At 40.8% G+C, this 16,262-nt stretch overlaps 1 protein-coding gene across 1 annotated transcript in view; it reads right to left on the reverse strand.

The window, feature by feature from the left end:
• Positions 1–11,698: 11,698 nt before the first annotated feature.
• Positions 11,699–16,262, reverse strand: part of ELAVL4 (ELAV like RNA binding protein 4) — an 89,747-nt gene continuing 85,183 nt past the window's right edge. The window contains exons 6-7 of the mRNA XM_052637278.1: positions 15,104–15,142; positions 11,699–12,026 (exon numbers count right to left, since the gene is read on the reverse strand). Coding sequence (XP_052493238.1) covers positions 11,699–12,026; positions 15,104–15,142 — 367 coding nt within the window. The remainder of the gene's footprint in view (positions 12,027–15,103; positions 15,143–16,262) is intronic.

The raw sequence follows: 16,262 nt of genomic DNA on the forward strand, positions 1-16,262 counted from the left end.
ATTTCCAGTTAGTGGGTGGCAGGGATCAAGGCCCCAAGGGGCATGAGAGGTCAAAGACAGGTCAGTGCCACTGGATGGATAGCCCAGGAAAAGCCTTGGCCACATGGCAGACTGATGCAGGCAGAAATACAGCTGTGACAGTGAGGTGAGTGGGGATGGGATGCATGGCAGTGGAGATGTTAGGGGCTCTGAACATCTGGTGTGAACTTGAAGTTCAAGGTAGGCTTCATCAATGTGGTCAAACTGAGGCGCATGGGCAACAGCCAAGCCCAACAAAGTAGTAAGCAAAGTTAAACCAGTGAGACAAAGTTGTCTAGTCTTTGTCACATGGTGATGTAGTACAAAAATATTCATTTGTCCCCAGAAGAGTAGAGGGACAGATGTGTGGGGCCAGAGAGGCATGCTCAGGGGTTGTAAGAGCCTAGGGTCCCTCCTGGTGGCTCAGATGGCCGAGGAGATAAAATGAGCACATCAGTGAGAATATGTTCAGTGGCTGGGAAGCTCTGCAGTAAGGAGTATATTTTTTTCTCAAGTAATAAGAGATCTTGGGGATATAATCCAGGGTTGCTATAGCAATTCAGAGGTACCATCAAGGACCTAGTCACCTCATGTGCTTCTAATCTGCCATCCCTTGGTTTTTACTAGTGCCTTCTTGGTTGCAGCAAGACACATGCAGCTCCAGACATCACATCAGCATTCCATGTGGGAGGAAGGAAGAGGGGGAAGAGGGCAATGGAAAAGGGTAAATATTGTGTTGTCTGTTCCTTTTCAGACATTTTTTTTCTTTCTTTTTTTAGGTTACAGATTTTATTTGTTAATTTGTTTTTGGCTGTGCTGGGTCTTCGTTGCTGGTGGGCTTTTCCCTCTAGTTGTGGTGAACAGCAGCTACTCTCCAGTTGCAGTCCACAGACTTCTCATTGCAGTGGCTTTTGTTGCAGAGCACAGACTAGGGCACATGGACTTCAGTAGCTGCAGTTCATGGGCCCCAGAGCACAGGTTCAGTCGCTGTGGCACACGGGCTTAACTGCTCTGTGGTATGTGGGATCTTCCCAGACTAGGGATCGAACCTGTGTCTCCTGCATTGGCAGGCAGGTTCTTTACCACTGAGCCACCAGGGAAGCCCCTGTGTCATCTTTTAAAGAGCTTTCCTGGAAGCCTCACCAAGGACTTGCTATATCTCATTGACCAGAACCTTGTGATGTGGCTACCTCTAATTGTAAGGAAAACTGAAAGATATTTTGTAGCTAAGCATTTTGTTGCCCCAATGAAATCAGAGTTCTGTTAGAAAGGAAGAAGAAATGTGAGTAGGACTGCGACAAATGCTGCGTGTATTCAGGGAACAGTTCCTAGTTTTGCATAGCTGGACCACAAACTATGAGGCAGGAAAAAAAGGAGGAATGTAGCTAGCTGAACCATCAGAGCCAAGGTGATGCAAGGCCTTGAAAGTCATATTCAGGCATCTGGGCTGTATCATCTGAATGATGGAAATCCAGTGATGGGATGTAGGCAGGGGAGTGATTTGGTCAGATTAGTGTTTTTTGCAGATCATCCTGGTTGAGGGGGTGAAAGGAGTGTTGATGGTGAGGAGGGAAGTTTTCCTGTGAGGTTAGTGCCACAATCTGTGCACAAACACAGACGGTATCCAGGTGATCTCTGAATGAGATGTTAAGACTCAGACTAGGATATCAGCCATGAGGAGGGGGAGAAAGGGAGGACTTTTAGAAATTTTCAGCAGGTAAAAAATGACTGAGTTTGGCAAATGATTGCATAGTTAGGGGAAGGGGGTTGGAGTTTAGAAATACTCCTGGGTGTCCCCCATTAATTGGGATGTGGAATACAAGAGAAAAAGTAGGTCTGGAATATATAGTCAACACTTGAACAATATGGGTTTGAGCTGCATAGGTCCACTTATACATGAATTTTTTAAAATAGTAAACACCACAGCAGTACTATACAGTTCATGGTTGGTTGAATCCAGGGATGCAGAGGGCCAACTATAATGTGTATTTGGATTTTCAACAGCCAAAGGGCCAATGACACCCCTAAAGTCTGAGTTGTTCAAGGGTCAACTATAATTTGTTCAAAATCTCACAGGAAGTTGGTGGCAGAGCTGGTAATTGCACCCAGCTCTCATAGGAAAGTGTTCTTTCCATTTTTCTACTTTATTCTTCAACCTCTATCCTCTGGAGCCAGGAAAAACAGTCTCCTGATGTCACTGGACCCACTGATTGGTCTTCCCCTCCTCTATTCCCCAAGTCACGATAGCCCAGAGATGAAATTGATCCAGTGGTGGCATCTTGCTCCTGGAGGGCCTAGTTTGATGAGGGTATGCTAAGGGGTGGGCAGATGGGGCCACCACAAACCCCAACCCTGCTCTCACTAATGCTGGGTGTCAGGGAGGACCAAATAAGGAGGCTGAACCGACTTCCAAGGACTTCTCATAGCTACCAGGGAAGGCAGTGCATGCATGCTGCTTGCGAAATTGCAATTGTGTCCAACTCTCTGTGACCCTGTGGACCATAGCCTGCCCGTCTCCTCTGTCCATGGGATTTTCCAGGCAAGGATACTGGAGTGGGTTGCCACACCCTCTTCCAGGGGATATTCCCGACCCAAGGATTGAACCCATGTCTCTTAGGTCTCCTGAATCGGGAGGGGGTTCTTTACCACTAATGCCACCTGAGAAGCCCCTCCAAGGAAGGCAAAGCCAAGGCCAATTGTGCAAAAAGTTGGGGAGGGCTACCTTTTATAAATAGTCTGATCAGATCACCTTGGGTGAGACAGATCTTACGACTCTTGTGCTTATAGCCAAGAGGAGCCGGACTTGGTGATATCAGTCTTTTAACAGGTATTTGCTTATGAATGAAAATGCCTCATTTCTCTTCTCTAAAACTTTCTGGCACCTTGTGTTTCTAAAGAAAACCCCTGCTTCAGCCTGAGTGTTCAACTCTTTTTCTCTTATTCTGTTGCTATCTGCCCACCACCGCCTACCTAGACTCCTCGGCACCTGCCTCCATCTGTTCACCAACCTCAGGAAGGCCTGCCTTAGCTCTACCATGCACAGACACTCCTCACTGTATTGGCCAGGCTCTTCAAGATGCCTACCCCACCCAAGCCATTCTTTACCAGCAGGCCATGTTGTGTAGCACATGACTCCAGCCCTGGCTTCAGCTGTTTGGACTAGGTTGGTCTGTGGGAACGAGAATTAATAATAGCAGCAGTCTGTAAATGCCAGCCAACCAGGGTCAACCTGGTCCCTTCTCTGGAATTTGAGCTGTTTATGCAGGGAGAAGTGGACCTTCGATGAAGTGCATCATTGAAGAGTTGCAGGGAATAAGGAAGTAAAATGGCGGAGTCACTATAGTGGCCAGGCTCCAGAGGATGGGCCAATTCATTCTCTGGTTGCTGAGGAGGAATTAGAGCCTCTTCTGGTGTGTGGTTGCAGTTACTATTGTATTGGGTTGGCCAAAAAGTTTGTTCTGGGTTTTCTGTATGATGGGGACCCCAATTAGAACCCAACTGGCCAACCCAATATTTTGAAAGCAACTCAAGTACCATGAAACCCAGTAAGATTTCCAAGCACCTGTTCCCACATGCATCCCTACTATCTTGTCCCTCCTTTACTTGAGGGTTTCCTCTGTTCTTCACATTGAGAGGCATCCACCACTGATCCCCACTGCCCTCCTCCCCTGCAGTCAGATGGCCCCATCTGAGCTGTTTTCCTCTGGAAATCTTTCTGGCTACAGTTTGACTTCTACTATTCTTCACTGAGTGTCAGAGACTTGATGTATTTTATCTGTTTTTTTTTTTAATCGTTTATTATGTTTGGCTGCGCTGGGTCTTTGTTGCTATGCATGAGCTTTCTCTAGTTGCGGCAAGCTGGGACTACTCTCAGCTGCAGTGTATACTTCTCATTGTGGTGGCTTCTCTTGTTGCAGAGCATGGACGCTAGGGTTCTCGGGCTTCAGTAGCTGTGGCGCATGGGCTTAGCTGCTCTCCAGCATGTGGGATCTTCCCAGAACCAGGGACAGAATCCATGCCCCCTGCATTGGTACCTGAATTCTTAACCACTGGACCACAAGGGAAGTTTGATATATTTTATATCCTTCCTTCTCTGATCAGGAGTCTCAGAGACATTAAACAGTTTACCAGGGAATTGAAACCCAGAACTTCCTTTCACCAGAGCTGTCCTCTTCCCTTCAGGCCATATTCTCTTTCCTGTCTGGGCCCTGGAATACTCCTTTCACTCTTCACAGATTCTAAAAATTTCCTCTAATTCCCCTCCCAGCATAGAAACGATCTGGCATAGCTAAATAATTGTTTCATATATCTTGTCTTTGTAACAGAATTCCAAACTTGTATCCCCCTTTCTTTTTGGTTTGTTTCCTGGTGGCTCAGAGGATAAAGCATCTGCCTGCAATGCAGGAGACCCGGGTTCGACCCCTGGGTCGGGAAGATCCCCTGGAGAAGGAAATGGCAACCCATTCCAGTATTCTTGCCTGGAGAATCCCACAGACAGAGGAGCCTGATAGGCTACAGTCCACAGGGTTGCAAAGAGTCAGATACGACTGAGCGACTTGACTTTCACCTTCACTTTCTGTCATAACCTACTGCAGTGTCACACACAGAATAAGTGGAAGAAAAGAAAATTGAGTATGTTTACTCAACGTGTGCCTCTAGCTCAGTGCCTGGCACGTGGCAGATGGTCAGGGTAAGGATTCTAGTGTGGACAAGGCTTTTAGGTTGGTTTCCTCGCTGATGGTGGTGTCACATTGAAAGGTAATCGGTGTGGTTTAGTGGAAAGACATTGGACTGGAGCCAGATGGCATGGATGTAAATTCCAATTCTGCTTCATGCTGTACAATCTTGGGCCAGATACCTGACATCTCTGAGCCTGTTTTGTCAGATATAAAATGGGAATTAAGTAGTGTGCTTCCCAGGATTGTCCTGAGGATCTGGTGGCAGCACAGGTAGTGAAAGGAGCGCCCACCAAAGTAATGCTGGTTCGTTCACACAATGCCTTTAATTCATAGGGAGTCTAACAGGACCAAGTTCAAGGGCAGCTAAGGTGCTTGTAAACATTTTTACTTTATAATCCTATCCTTGACTCCTTTCTACCTCAATGACTTCTGGTGTCTGTCAACAAATAATCTTACTTGATTTTTTTAGCACTGCTGGGAAAACAGCAGTTTAAAAACTGTTACGTTCAGGTTTTATTTTTCAATTTGCTAGTAAACCGAAGTTATTGGACCCATTTTTCCATTAAAGATTTGGGGAGAAAGTTAGCCCCAGGCACAGAGCATTAATGCTATTTCCCTTGTTTGTTATATAACAGGACTCATCTCCACTTTTAATTGAAATGAAACTCTAATTATGACAGAATTGGCTTATAGCCAGGGTGGTATAACTGGGAGCTTTGGGGTCACATAAGTCTGGGTTTGAATTCTGTCTTCACCACCTACTCCCTTGGACAGGATGCCAAATCTCTCTGAATCTCGTTTGGCTCAGTGTGAAAGGGGGATATCATTCCTCTCTGAGTTGGTAGAAGGACCAAATGCTGAATGTACAGTGCCTGGCATATTGGAAAGATAATAAATGCTAGCGCTCTTTCTAGAAACCATTTCTTGAACCTCGAGGACTTCGCTGGAAACCATTTAAAATAATTACATGGCATCTTGGAGTGGCGTTGAGTCCACTCTGCATTTGAACTACTGGTAGATCAAACTGGACTTGCATAGGGAGGACTTCTGGTAATTAACCCGGGGTTGGGTGATTTTGAGCCAGTTTTTATTCTGCCGCGGAATCCCAAAACGATGAGACTGGAGAAATGCTATTCCTTTAATTGAAGGAACACGTTTATGTTCTCAGGTCTATTTTAATCTTAAGTGCCGATTATGCATCATTCTCTCCGGTTAACAGACACTTCTGTAAGTGATCTGCACAGAGAGAAATATGATTCTAACATAAATACTGTACCATGAGAAATTATCTTATTACCTAATATGCCAAAAAGCTAATAAGATAAAGGAACAGTTCGAGTCATTTTTGGACAATATTAAAATTTGATTTTAGCTCATGGAAATAAAATGTAATTTCCTTTTATTATTCTCTTTTACAGGTAGAACAAAGGCAGTGAAGGGTGTAAGGATATTATATAGCTGTGTTCCGTGAGTGCTTGTTAAGGCTGTGGAATGGATCCAGGAAGGATGGCCTCAATAGCTCTTCCATTTAGAAATCATGCTCTGGCTGTTAATGCTGTCTTATCAGATCTGATTTTTGAATTTGCAGATGAAAGTGGAAAACCCCATTTCCTATTCAACTGTACAAATGTTTGCCTCGTGTGTTTGCATGCATATGTCTGTTAGGGAACAAATGCCTAGTGCCTACAGAAAGTCAGGACAGAACAATTTCAATAACTGGGAGTTTCCTGAATCATCTATGGTAAAAGGTGATTAAGTGTTGAACTCTGACAAGGATAAAGTAGCCAGACCCAAATACTGACTAAGCAGGGGCCCCAAGAGGCTTTATGAGTATCAAATATGCTTTCAAATATTATTCTTTGGGATTCAAATGTTTTATTTACAAATGAACAAGTAATGATTGATTTTGATGAAAGAAAATTAAACAGGACCCTAGTTGATGAAAACTGCTGGCTGCAACTATCATTTGGTTGTGTTTGATCTTTGGTAGCAGATGTAAGTAGTTTTGATGATGGTGGTGATGATGCGGGCTGGTTATGGACACAAGTTTGTGTTTTTTTGCCTTCTCTTCCTATCATGTTGACAGAAGTAATACTAAGTAAATGCCTTCAGCCTTCTCTGGAATGCAATTTTTCATCCAAGCAAAACATAATGTACCTAGGACCTGAAAGAAATTTAATAATCTCTGCATTCTTGTGATTTGTTAAACCTTTCCAACAAACACCTAGAGAAACTATACAATGTTTGCCTGGAGATTTGAGGTAACAGGCTTACATTTGCAGTGAGATGGATTTTTTATTAGATGTTAGGCAGACACGTTGTGCTGATGGTGGGAAACATTGCTGAGAGGATGTATGTAGAATGCCCTTCTATGGATATTTTAAAGATCTATTTAAACACCTACAGCTATTTGTGAAACTTTTGGAGGTTGGGGAATGAACTGTTTGAACTGGTAAGATTCCATCAACTTCCAATATTCCAAAATAATGTATCCATTTGTTTAAAGTGCACTAAAATGACATCTTTAAGGAGCAGGGGTGGTGATGCTTGGTGATAACCATCATAGGCTTGGCAGCAACATTTTTGGATCCTAGACACACATTTGTGAAGCTCTGTTATTCCTGGGGGGCAGTGATTAGTTTGAATGCCTGTTTTTCTTCAGAAAAGGAACATAGGGTCTTGTCTTTAAGATAAAACTAAAGGAAGAAACTTTAAGTATGGGAAGTTCAGGCTGACTTGGAGTTTTAATATTTAGTGTGGTTAATTAAATCCCATTCTTTGCCCTGAATTTAATTATGCTAACCATTGAAGTAATTTAATAAAATAATAAAAAAGGAGGTAATGAGAAATGGAGGTGAATCTTGACTACTCCTTCCTCTGGATCAGTGAGGGCATTTCTTCTTCCTGTGTCAGCTTGTGGATGGTGATGTGATGTTTTATGGAGTAATATGAATTTTCAATTAGTGAAAAGATGAAAAAGAAAGATAGTATATCATCAGTGAATGATCATATCAGGAAATCACTAAAATGCTCATCTGTAAAGTTCAGATCATATTTTAATATGACTTCATGATATTTTAGGTAGTCTTTTCCCCCTAGGCTAAGCTTAAATCATGTACTTTATACACAGTATGAAAAAGTCTTTGTTTAGGGTTTCTATTCAAAGGAAGAAAGTCAGATATTTGCCACTTCTAAGCAAAAATGCGGAGAAGGCAATGGCACCCCACTCCAGTACTCTTGCCTAGAAAATCCCATGGACGGAGGAGCCTGGTGGGCTGCAGTCCATGGGGTCGCTAAGAGTCAGACACGACTTCACTTTCACTTTCACTTTTCAATTTTAATCCATTGGAGAAGGAAATGGCAACCCACTCCAATGTTCTTGCCTGGAGAATCCCAGGGACTGGGGAGCCTGGTGGGCTGCCCTCTGTGGGGTCACACAGAGTCAGACATGACTGAAGCGACTTAGCAGCAGCAGCAGCAGCAAGCAAAAATGAATTTAAATAAAGAAGTGATCTTTCTTGTCATTTACAGTAGAGATGGTCTGTTCCCTTACTATTGCTCAAGCTCTGCCATCACAAAACCAAAGTGTGGTACAGGTCTATCAGACTTGGATTAAAGTTCCAGCTGGGGAACTTTGCTAGTGGTCCAGTGGCTACAACTCTGTGCTCCCAATGTAGGGGCTCTGGGTTCGATCCCTGATCAGGGAACTAGATCCCACATGTCGCAACTAAGACCTGGTACAGCCAAATAAATTATATATATAATATATATATATATATAAATCCCAGCTGGAAATTTGCTAGCCATTTGAAGTTACTTAATCTCTCTCACTGACCTCAGTCTTGCCATCTGTGAAATGAGGATAGTGCTATCTTCCTCTCCCAGATCGCTGTGGGACCAAGGGAGGGAACACAGAGGGCACCACACAGACATAATAGATGGTCTGCAAATAGTGACTCCCTTTCTTCTGCACAAGTCACAGGTACGCTTATAAATGAATAACAGACGCTAACGCCAAACACAATGCCAAATGTGTTGGCTTGTTATCAACCAGGACAGTGCTTCTGACACTTTACCAGTGATTCACTTGGGGATCTGGTTAAATATAGATTTGCATACAGCCTGAGATTCTGCATTTTAACAAGCTCCCAGATGACGCCTATACTGTGGGTTAAAGACCACACCTTATAGTAGTGTGGAACTAAGGCAATGAGTTTTGAATACTGAATTGACTTTGAGAGACTTGGCTAAGTTGCAAAACAGAATTTTTACTCTGCCTTTTTCGTTTAATGGTAAAAATATTGGGGAAATCTGAAGATGCTACCAAAAAGAAAAAAAAAAAAGTGTGAATAAACACATTTAAAAATCTGGGAAGCTCAAATCCATTCTACACACTTTCATTTATTGTCTGGACAGATAAAGTACAAATAATTCAAACACAACAAGATTAAGGAAAAAAAAAACATTTACAATACTTTCCCTCAGAAATCATCTAAACTAGCAAGATTAACATGAAGTCATTCATTATAACTAAAGTATACAACTGCCTGGTCCTAAGATTTTTTTTCCTTTTTTTTCCCCCAAGAGTGAACACATTATAAAGAAGAGATGTTGGCATGCCTTTTCCACTAATGCTTAGCAAATGCATCAAAACTTTGCCAGCAAACTGCATTCATTCATAGCAGGTGATATAAAAAGTTTTCTCTGAATGTTGAACGAGTGTTCTCTGAACTGAAATCTGGTGGTTGTTTTTTTTTTTCTCAAAACCGAAACGAGGAAAAAAAATAGAAAAAAAATTTCAAGGAGGAGTCTATGGTGCAGCCCTGGTTTTCGTTATCTGCCTACCACTACAACTACTACCACAAAGTTTGCCTCTTCAGTGTGAAAACAACAGCTCTGTCTACATGCACTTAGTGGGTTCAGCATGGGAAAAAACGCACAAAATAAGCACAAGTTATAAATAACCATAACGTTTTATTACCATTAAGACTAAACTGGTATTGAAAAGATTGTATATAACAAGACAAGAAAAGCAATAGCAAATTTAACTATCAACTAGATTATGCATAGCGAGTAACTGTTTCTATTACCCAGGGAAGAGCATGAACCCTTGTATTTTTTTGTTTCGTTTTTGTTTTAAATATATAACCGTACAAAGCACAAACATACTAAAATGATCAGTGCACTGGACGTGGGAGAATGCTCCCTCAGTCATTTTGTTCCCTTAGCTCTGTTTTGTTTTCCCCAATCTGAATTACATTAAAAGAAAGACCCAGTTGTTTTTATTTTTCTACTGTGCAGTAAGAAAAAAATATTCACAACAAACATGACAATATATCAAACAATAGTTCTACACAAGTTACCTTGATACCTCTTTAACTGTCACTTAAATATCATAAGAAAACATTTTAAGACATATACAAACAAAACTAGCCAAGTGTTACAACTTATAATAAATTAACCCAAAGAAAAAATAACTTTATATATATATATTTATATTGTATATACACATACACACACAACAGAATGACACAATAATATGCTTCTTCCCATAGTTTAAGTAAACAAATACGTAGTCTAGCCAATCTAGCTATATTTGATCTCGGCCATAGGCATCATCACATCTGCGATTAAATAAATAAGTGTTTCAAGCAACATAAACAGTGTTTCAAATGTACCAACACAGCCCAATTCTATCAGCATGGGCTACAAAGTGAATTTGAAAATTCCTTAATGAATTTAAAGCAAATGTATCTTTTGTTTTCCTCTCCTAAACACATTACATTTAACTATGATACTAAGATATGTAAATAATTTCGTAGCACCTACTGCTCAAACTAAGGAAGTTTTAGATTGAAAGGAAAATTAATCTTTTTAATTTTTGTTCTGCTGACATCCCATACTGATGACTTAAAGAAAAACTGTCTTTCAACTCATCTCCTTGCTTTTGGGTTTTGACTGTGGGGAACTGTGGTACCCTGGGTAGAACGAACACTCCTTTCCCCTAGTAATTAATAATTTTTTATATTATTATTACATGCTATGAAAAGATATGAAGATCATCTGTTTATAGCCCATCCTTCAAAAAACAGTCTACGAATCCAGTTTAAAACACACATCTTGATCTCTAAAAAGTTACCAGTGCAGTATGAACGCGACAAAGTTGTCAATTTCCCCTAAATTAGCCAGTCAAAATATTTTTTTCTCAAATCCAGATTCTCTTGTAAAAATTCTTTATATTTTATAAAAATAGATTTTTCTTGAAACCCATTTTCAGCAAAGAGACCACCTCTTTGGCAACAATGTTAATGTTATTAAATTGTTAATGTCATCAGGTATCCCCCTCGCCCCCATCCCCTAACAGAAGACTGTTTTTAGTTCACATGATATAAAAGAAAAAAGGAAAAATAAAAAAATTTGCAAAAGTTTTTTAATTTTTGCAATTTTTATTATTCCTCTTTGATTTGTGTGGGGGTTTTATTTATTTTTTTTTTACCAATCTGATTGGATCAACATTTTGACAAAAAAAAAATCTTTTATTTTCTCTCTTTGAATCCCATTACTTTGTAAAAATTGTTTTATTTTTATTATTTTTTTTTGTTTTTTGTTTTTCTTCTTCAAATGAGCGAATGGTCATCTTAAAAAGATCCACCTTCAAGGAAGGTAGTAAAGTTAGCTGGCTGGGTAAAAATCCCTGCACGTCGCTATCTATGTATATATAGTCAACAACGACAGCTATGAAAGAACATTCAATGCATCAAAGGTATTTTTTTTGTGTTTTTTTTCTTTTTTTCTAAGCATTATAAAACCCTCTCCTGGTACACCTCAGGATAATCCAATGTTTTAATACTTAGGCAACACTGGCTTATAAAGTCCATGGTTGAATATAAGCCTTGAAAAGTTTGTTTCTCTCTCTTGTGTGTGTGTGTGTGTGTGTGTGCGCGCGTGTGTTTTGTTCGTATATATTTATATATATAATTTGATAAGTAAGGATGGGAAATTCAGGACTTGTGAGCTTTGTTGGTTTTAAAGGAAACTTGCAGCACTCGGTCCCCCAGGCGGTACCCATTGAGGCTGGCGATGGCCATGGCTGCCTCATCATAGTTGGTCATGGTGACGAAGCCGAATCCCTTGCACTTGTTGGTGTTGAAGTCGCGGATGACCTTGACGTTGTTCACTGCGCCAAAGGGGCCAAAGAGCTGCCAGAGGACACTCTCGTCAGAATCAGGGGACAGGTTGTAGACAAAGATGCACCAGCCCGTTCCTGTGTGACCAGGGATGTTCATTCCCACAAGGCTTGTCATCCCATCAATGGTGATTGGAGAGAACCTGGGGGGACAAGCAGAAGGGGGGACTGGTCCAGACATCAGTCTGACCGTGGATAACACACAGATGCACAGACACAGACACGGGGCAGAGGGCTGAGTGAGTGTTTGCAGGAGAGTCTTCAGGGTTTAAAAACCAAAATGCAAAAACTAATGTCTGCGGCATTTCTTCTGATGGGAACAGCTAGACTGGCTAAGGCATGTAAATGCCAAGAGAAAATCCTAGCTCAACTCCTAAAAACCAGGAAGAACTCTCAGAGCAAGGCTCTGTCACGCTATCACAGTATATGTTCATAGGGTATCTCACCCTGACCCTCTCCCTCCCTCCCCACAGTAGACAGTGAACTCTTCATAGAAGGGGCCCTACTTCATCCATCCTTTCACTCTATTTATTTATTCAGTGGAGGCCATACAGGAATCTCACAGACATGACACATAGAAAGCACTCAATAACTGTTTATTGATTGAATAGGTGAATAACACTGGTAGAGGTCAATGCTTGGGAAACTTTTTTATTTTAAGGAAGTTTAGGCCCTAGAAGTGCTCAAGTCCACCATCTTTGCAGTCCCTTGACTTAACAATCGTTAAAGATCTCTTGACATTATTGAGGATGGAGATACATGAGAATGAATAGACAAGACTTGTTATTACTCCAAAGGGCGGCTTATGTTTCATTTAGCATTTATTCAAGAGAGTTCCAAAAAAACCCCTGAGCAGTAATAATAAAGGTGATCACTCCTTGATGCTATATTATCTGGAATTCATTTCTAAGTGTCACAGGAGTGAGATTTCAAGTGGTTTGCGCATTTACATATCTTGAATCACTGTACATTAGAAAAGCAGGAAACTGTTATTTGTCCTATTATGACTACTTTTGTATTAGGCTTCGAAATCTTCTCAGTTTTCACATAATCTTGGAAAGAAAAACAATCCTTCAGATACTATTCATTGCCTGATAAAATATGTATGTGATTCATGATGGATGCATCAGATGAAACAGTTAGGTTACCAGTGCCTATAGCAGAAAAAATATTTGTTAACATTTTACTTATATCAAACTTATACAGGTATTTTGATTCTATACACTGACTAGTATTTGCTTTTCATTTGGTTAGTTTTGTTTTTTTTTTTTTTCCTGAAGAGAGGGACAGAAGGAGAGGAAGAAAAAACTGGGGAAGAGAATGGATTAAGTGTCATTTAGGACTGTTTTAAAAATGAACATATATCCATATATGCATAGGATTTGAAAGCCCTATGAAAGAATACTCTGTATCTAACTAGAATTTAAATAATTAAATGGCTCCTGAAAATACGCTAAACATAACAACTCAACAGATATTATTTTCAGTATTATTCACTAAATCAATCTTCCCTCTTACTTAAAAACAAATTAACAGGACAAAACCCAAATCATCATGGTGTGAATTCTTAGAAGGGCAAATCCATATGTAATTGTTATTTGCATTATTTCTGAAGATTGTCTTCTCAACTTTCTCTCCTCCAACTAAGTCAACGGACCTCTTTCAGTTTATAGGTAGAGAACAGCTAAATATTATAAAGCCAAAGTCAGGGGCTAGCAAAGAGGTTTCAAGTAGAGCCTCAACTGCAGGTGGTAACGCTACCTGAGCACTTTGGTAGGAAGGACTCTGGATCCAAATCTGGGCTTAGTAGGAAAAGAGAATGCTCTTATGGACTCATGATGTTTAACTATGGGTAGGGAACTGGAGAAGATGGCAGCGTGTGTGCTCTCTTCCCCGACCTCATCTGTATATAAGCATCACTTTCTTCATAGTATCTCACTAAGTCCGAGAGGAGCAAAGGTATGGGACAGAGCTGGGAAAAATGTAAAATGTGTGGGAAAAGGCAAGCCATATGCCAGATACATGGAGGTAATTCACAGTTAACCTCATAGGGGCTGGGATTGCAATTCGAGAGTGAAGTCTGCAGTCAAATTACTTCCTCTACTCTGTGCCAGTTTCCAGAGCAGGAACTGGGCTGGCCAAAAAGTATGTGTGGGCTTTTCCATAAGATGTTATAGAAAAACTCAAGCAAAGTTTTTGGGCAACCCAATACTTATCCTGCACAGCCAAGTGGTAAAAGACTCGCCTCATATGGGGAGTATGATTCAGACTCCTCATGACCACACTTTTTTCTCTTGACAGTAGGAAGGGGAATTAAAGTGTGCAGCTCTGCAGAGCAGGATGAGAAAGATGCTATGTCCCTGGCAGCTCAATGGGGCTTATCAAAAGTACACATGGGAATCTCATGGACACAGTGACATACAGCACCCAATTTGCAGATTCAGTTTTCAGACTAGGTCTGGAACACCCCTGTGACTACATTTAGAAAGTCCCCCAAACTTTGACTCTGTTTGAACCCTCGATCCCACAAAAAGGTTTTAAATAAAAGAAACAGCAAGTTTAAAATGTACATACACATATAACCAAGGGAGGACTGATAATTACTGCTAAAACCTGTAACAAAAGAAACCTCTGGTTGAGGTGCACACAGATACACTTTATTCTCAGGCTGTGCCCTGAAATGAACACTGAGGTGGGGGCAGGAGTCATAAGGTCACCCATGCATTTATTTATCCTTTGGCCAGGGCTGGTAGTCCAGAATCTAATTTCTCCACTGGCAATCATAAGATTGTCAACCATGACAAGCAAAATGTTCTAATTTTGATTTGCTGGAATCTGCCCTCTTAACTGAATCTTGGCATTGCTAATGCAAAACAGTTGCCTTGCAAGTTTGCAAAATCAGCTGGCAAAGAGTCACAGCTTTCCCTCTTAGGGGAGCTGTTCGAGGACCAGATTATCAAGGGCTTGGTAGCTGTGGCACCTGAACCGTAGGAGAAACCCACCTGCAAATAAAAGAAAAAGTGAAACACACAAACACACTGTGTGCCCTAAAAGAAACAAAACCAACTGAGGTCTGAAAGTAAAAAAGAATGTGACATGCTGGTGGAAGAAAAAGGAAGAATTAAAAAAAAAAAAGTAAAGTTAGTGAATTAAAAAAAAAAAATTCTAGCCCCAGTCTGTGCCAACACGGACATCTGGCAATCTGTGGAGTTTTAATTACCTCTTTACGCCATAGGCCATATTAAGCAAATTGTCCAGCCTGCAAAGAGAAGGAGGGTCTCTGGGTTAATGCCTCACAGATGGCAAGATCGCTCAATGGAACTATTAATAAGAATGCTCCATTTTCAAAGAAGAAAAGCTCAAAAACTTTCCCCAGTGCTCGGGAGCCTATCCACTGGTAGTTTCCCCTTTTCCTACCTAAAGTAATTCATGTTGAGGTCAATGCTAGAGTTTAAAGCAAGTGTCTAAATGAACCTTCCTTTATTTCAAGGTCTAAATTAATCTCACTCCCCTCCCCTCCATCTCTTAGAACATGTGTGGATATTATTTATGTTGTGTGTGAAATTTTTAAAAAAGGGACTGATGGCTTCTTATGTTGTTCACCTTTTATTTTAATGAAATTTGTGAATAAAGGTCTCTGTTATGGATTAACAATACATGCACACACATCATGCCTATCAGAATGGATCTTTCTTAGTAGCCTGACTACTTTAACTAAATCTTCTTACCACACACATTTTTGGGCAGGAGGGAGGGTTCAGACTTTTTTATATATTTTTTAAACCAGCTTACTATTTACAACCTGAAAGCACCTCCCAGCAAATTGCCATTTTGTTACAATCTCCTTCATGTTCAGTATCTTACTCAGGGACAAGCTTTTCACATCATGGGGCAGTAGTAACCATAGTTTCCACCATTAGAAGCCTGCTGGAAAGGCTTTTTACATAAATACTGCATGTGCTCTCACACAAAATAAAAATTAAATGACTTGGACTCTTCATGAAATCATTAACCGTTTCATATTCAGGGGGCCTGGGAGGACACTCAGAGGCTGATTTTTCTCCTCTTTGTGGCCAGATGGAAAGGCCTACTATTCACGTGATGTTTGAAAAAGAGAAAGACCGTTTCATCAAAGGGAAGTCAGGGCATGGGTCAACTAAAATAATTATTTAGAATTATTGTGGGTAGGTTAACAATATTCTTATCTCTTGTACAGTAGAGACTGGTCAATGTCAGATTGCCTTCATGGAGAGATATCTGCCTTTCAGAAATGTCTCAGGAGAAGCAGACGTCCCACTGCACCTGGAGCTTCCTAGGGGTTGGGTACCTCAGGGAAATGCTAATAAGGCTTGGACAAAGTCTTCCTCCTTGCCTTCCCA

This window comes from Budorcas taxicolor, chromosome 3, assembly GCF_023091745.1.
Source record: "Budorcas taxicolor isolate Tak-1 chromosome 3, Takin1.1, whole genome shotgun sequence".
Taxonomy (NCBI): domain Eukaryota; kingdom Metazoa; phylum Chordata; class Mammalia; order Artiodactyla; family Bovidae; genus Budorcas; species Budorcas taxicolor.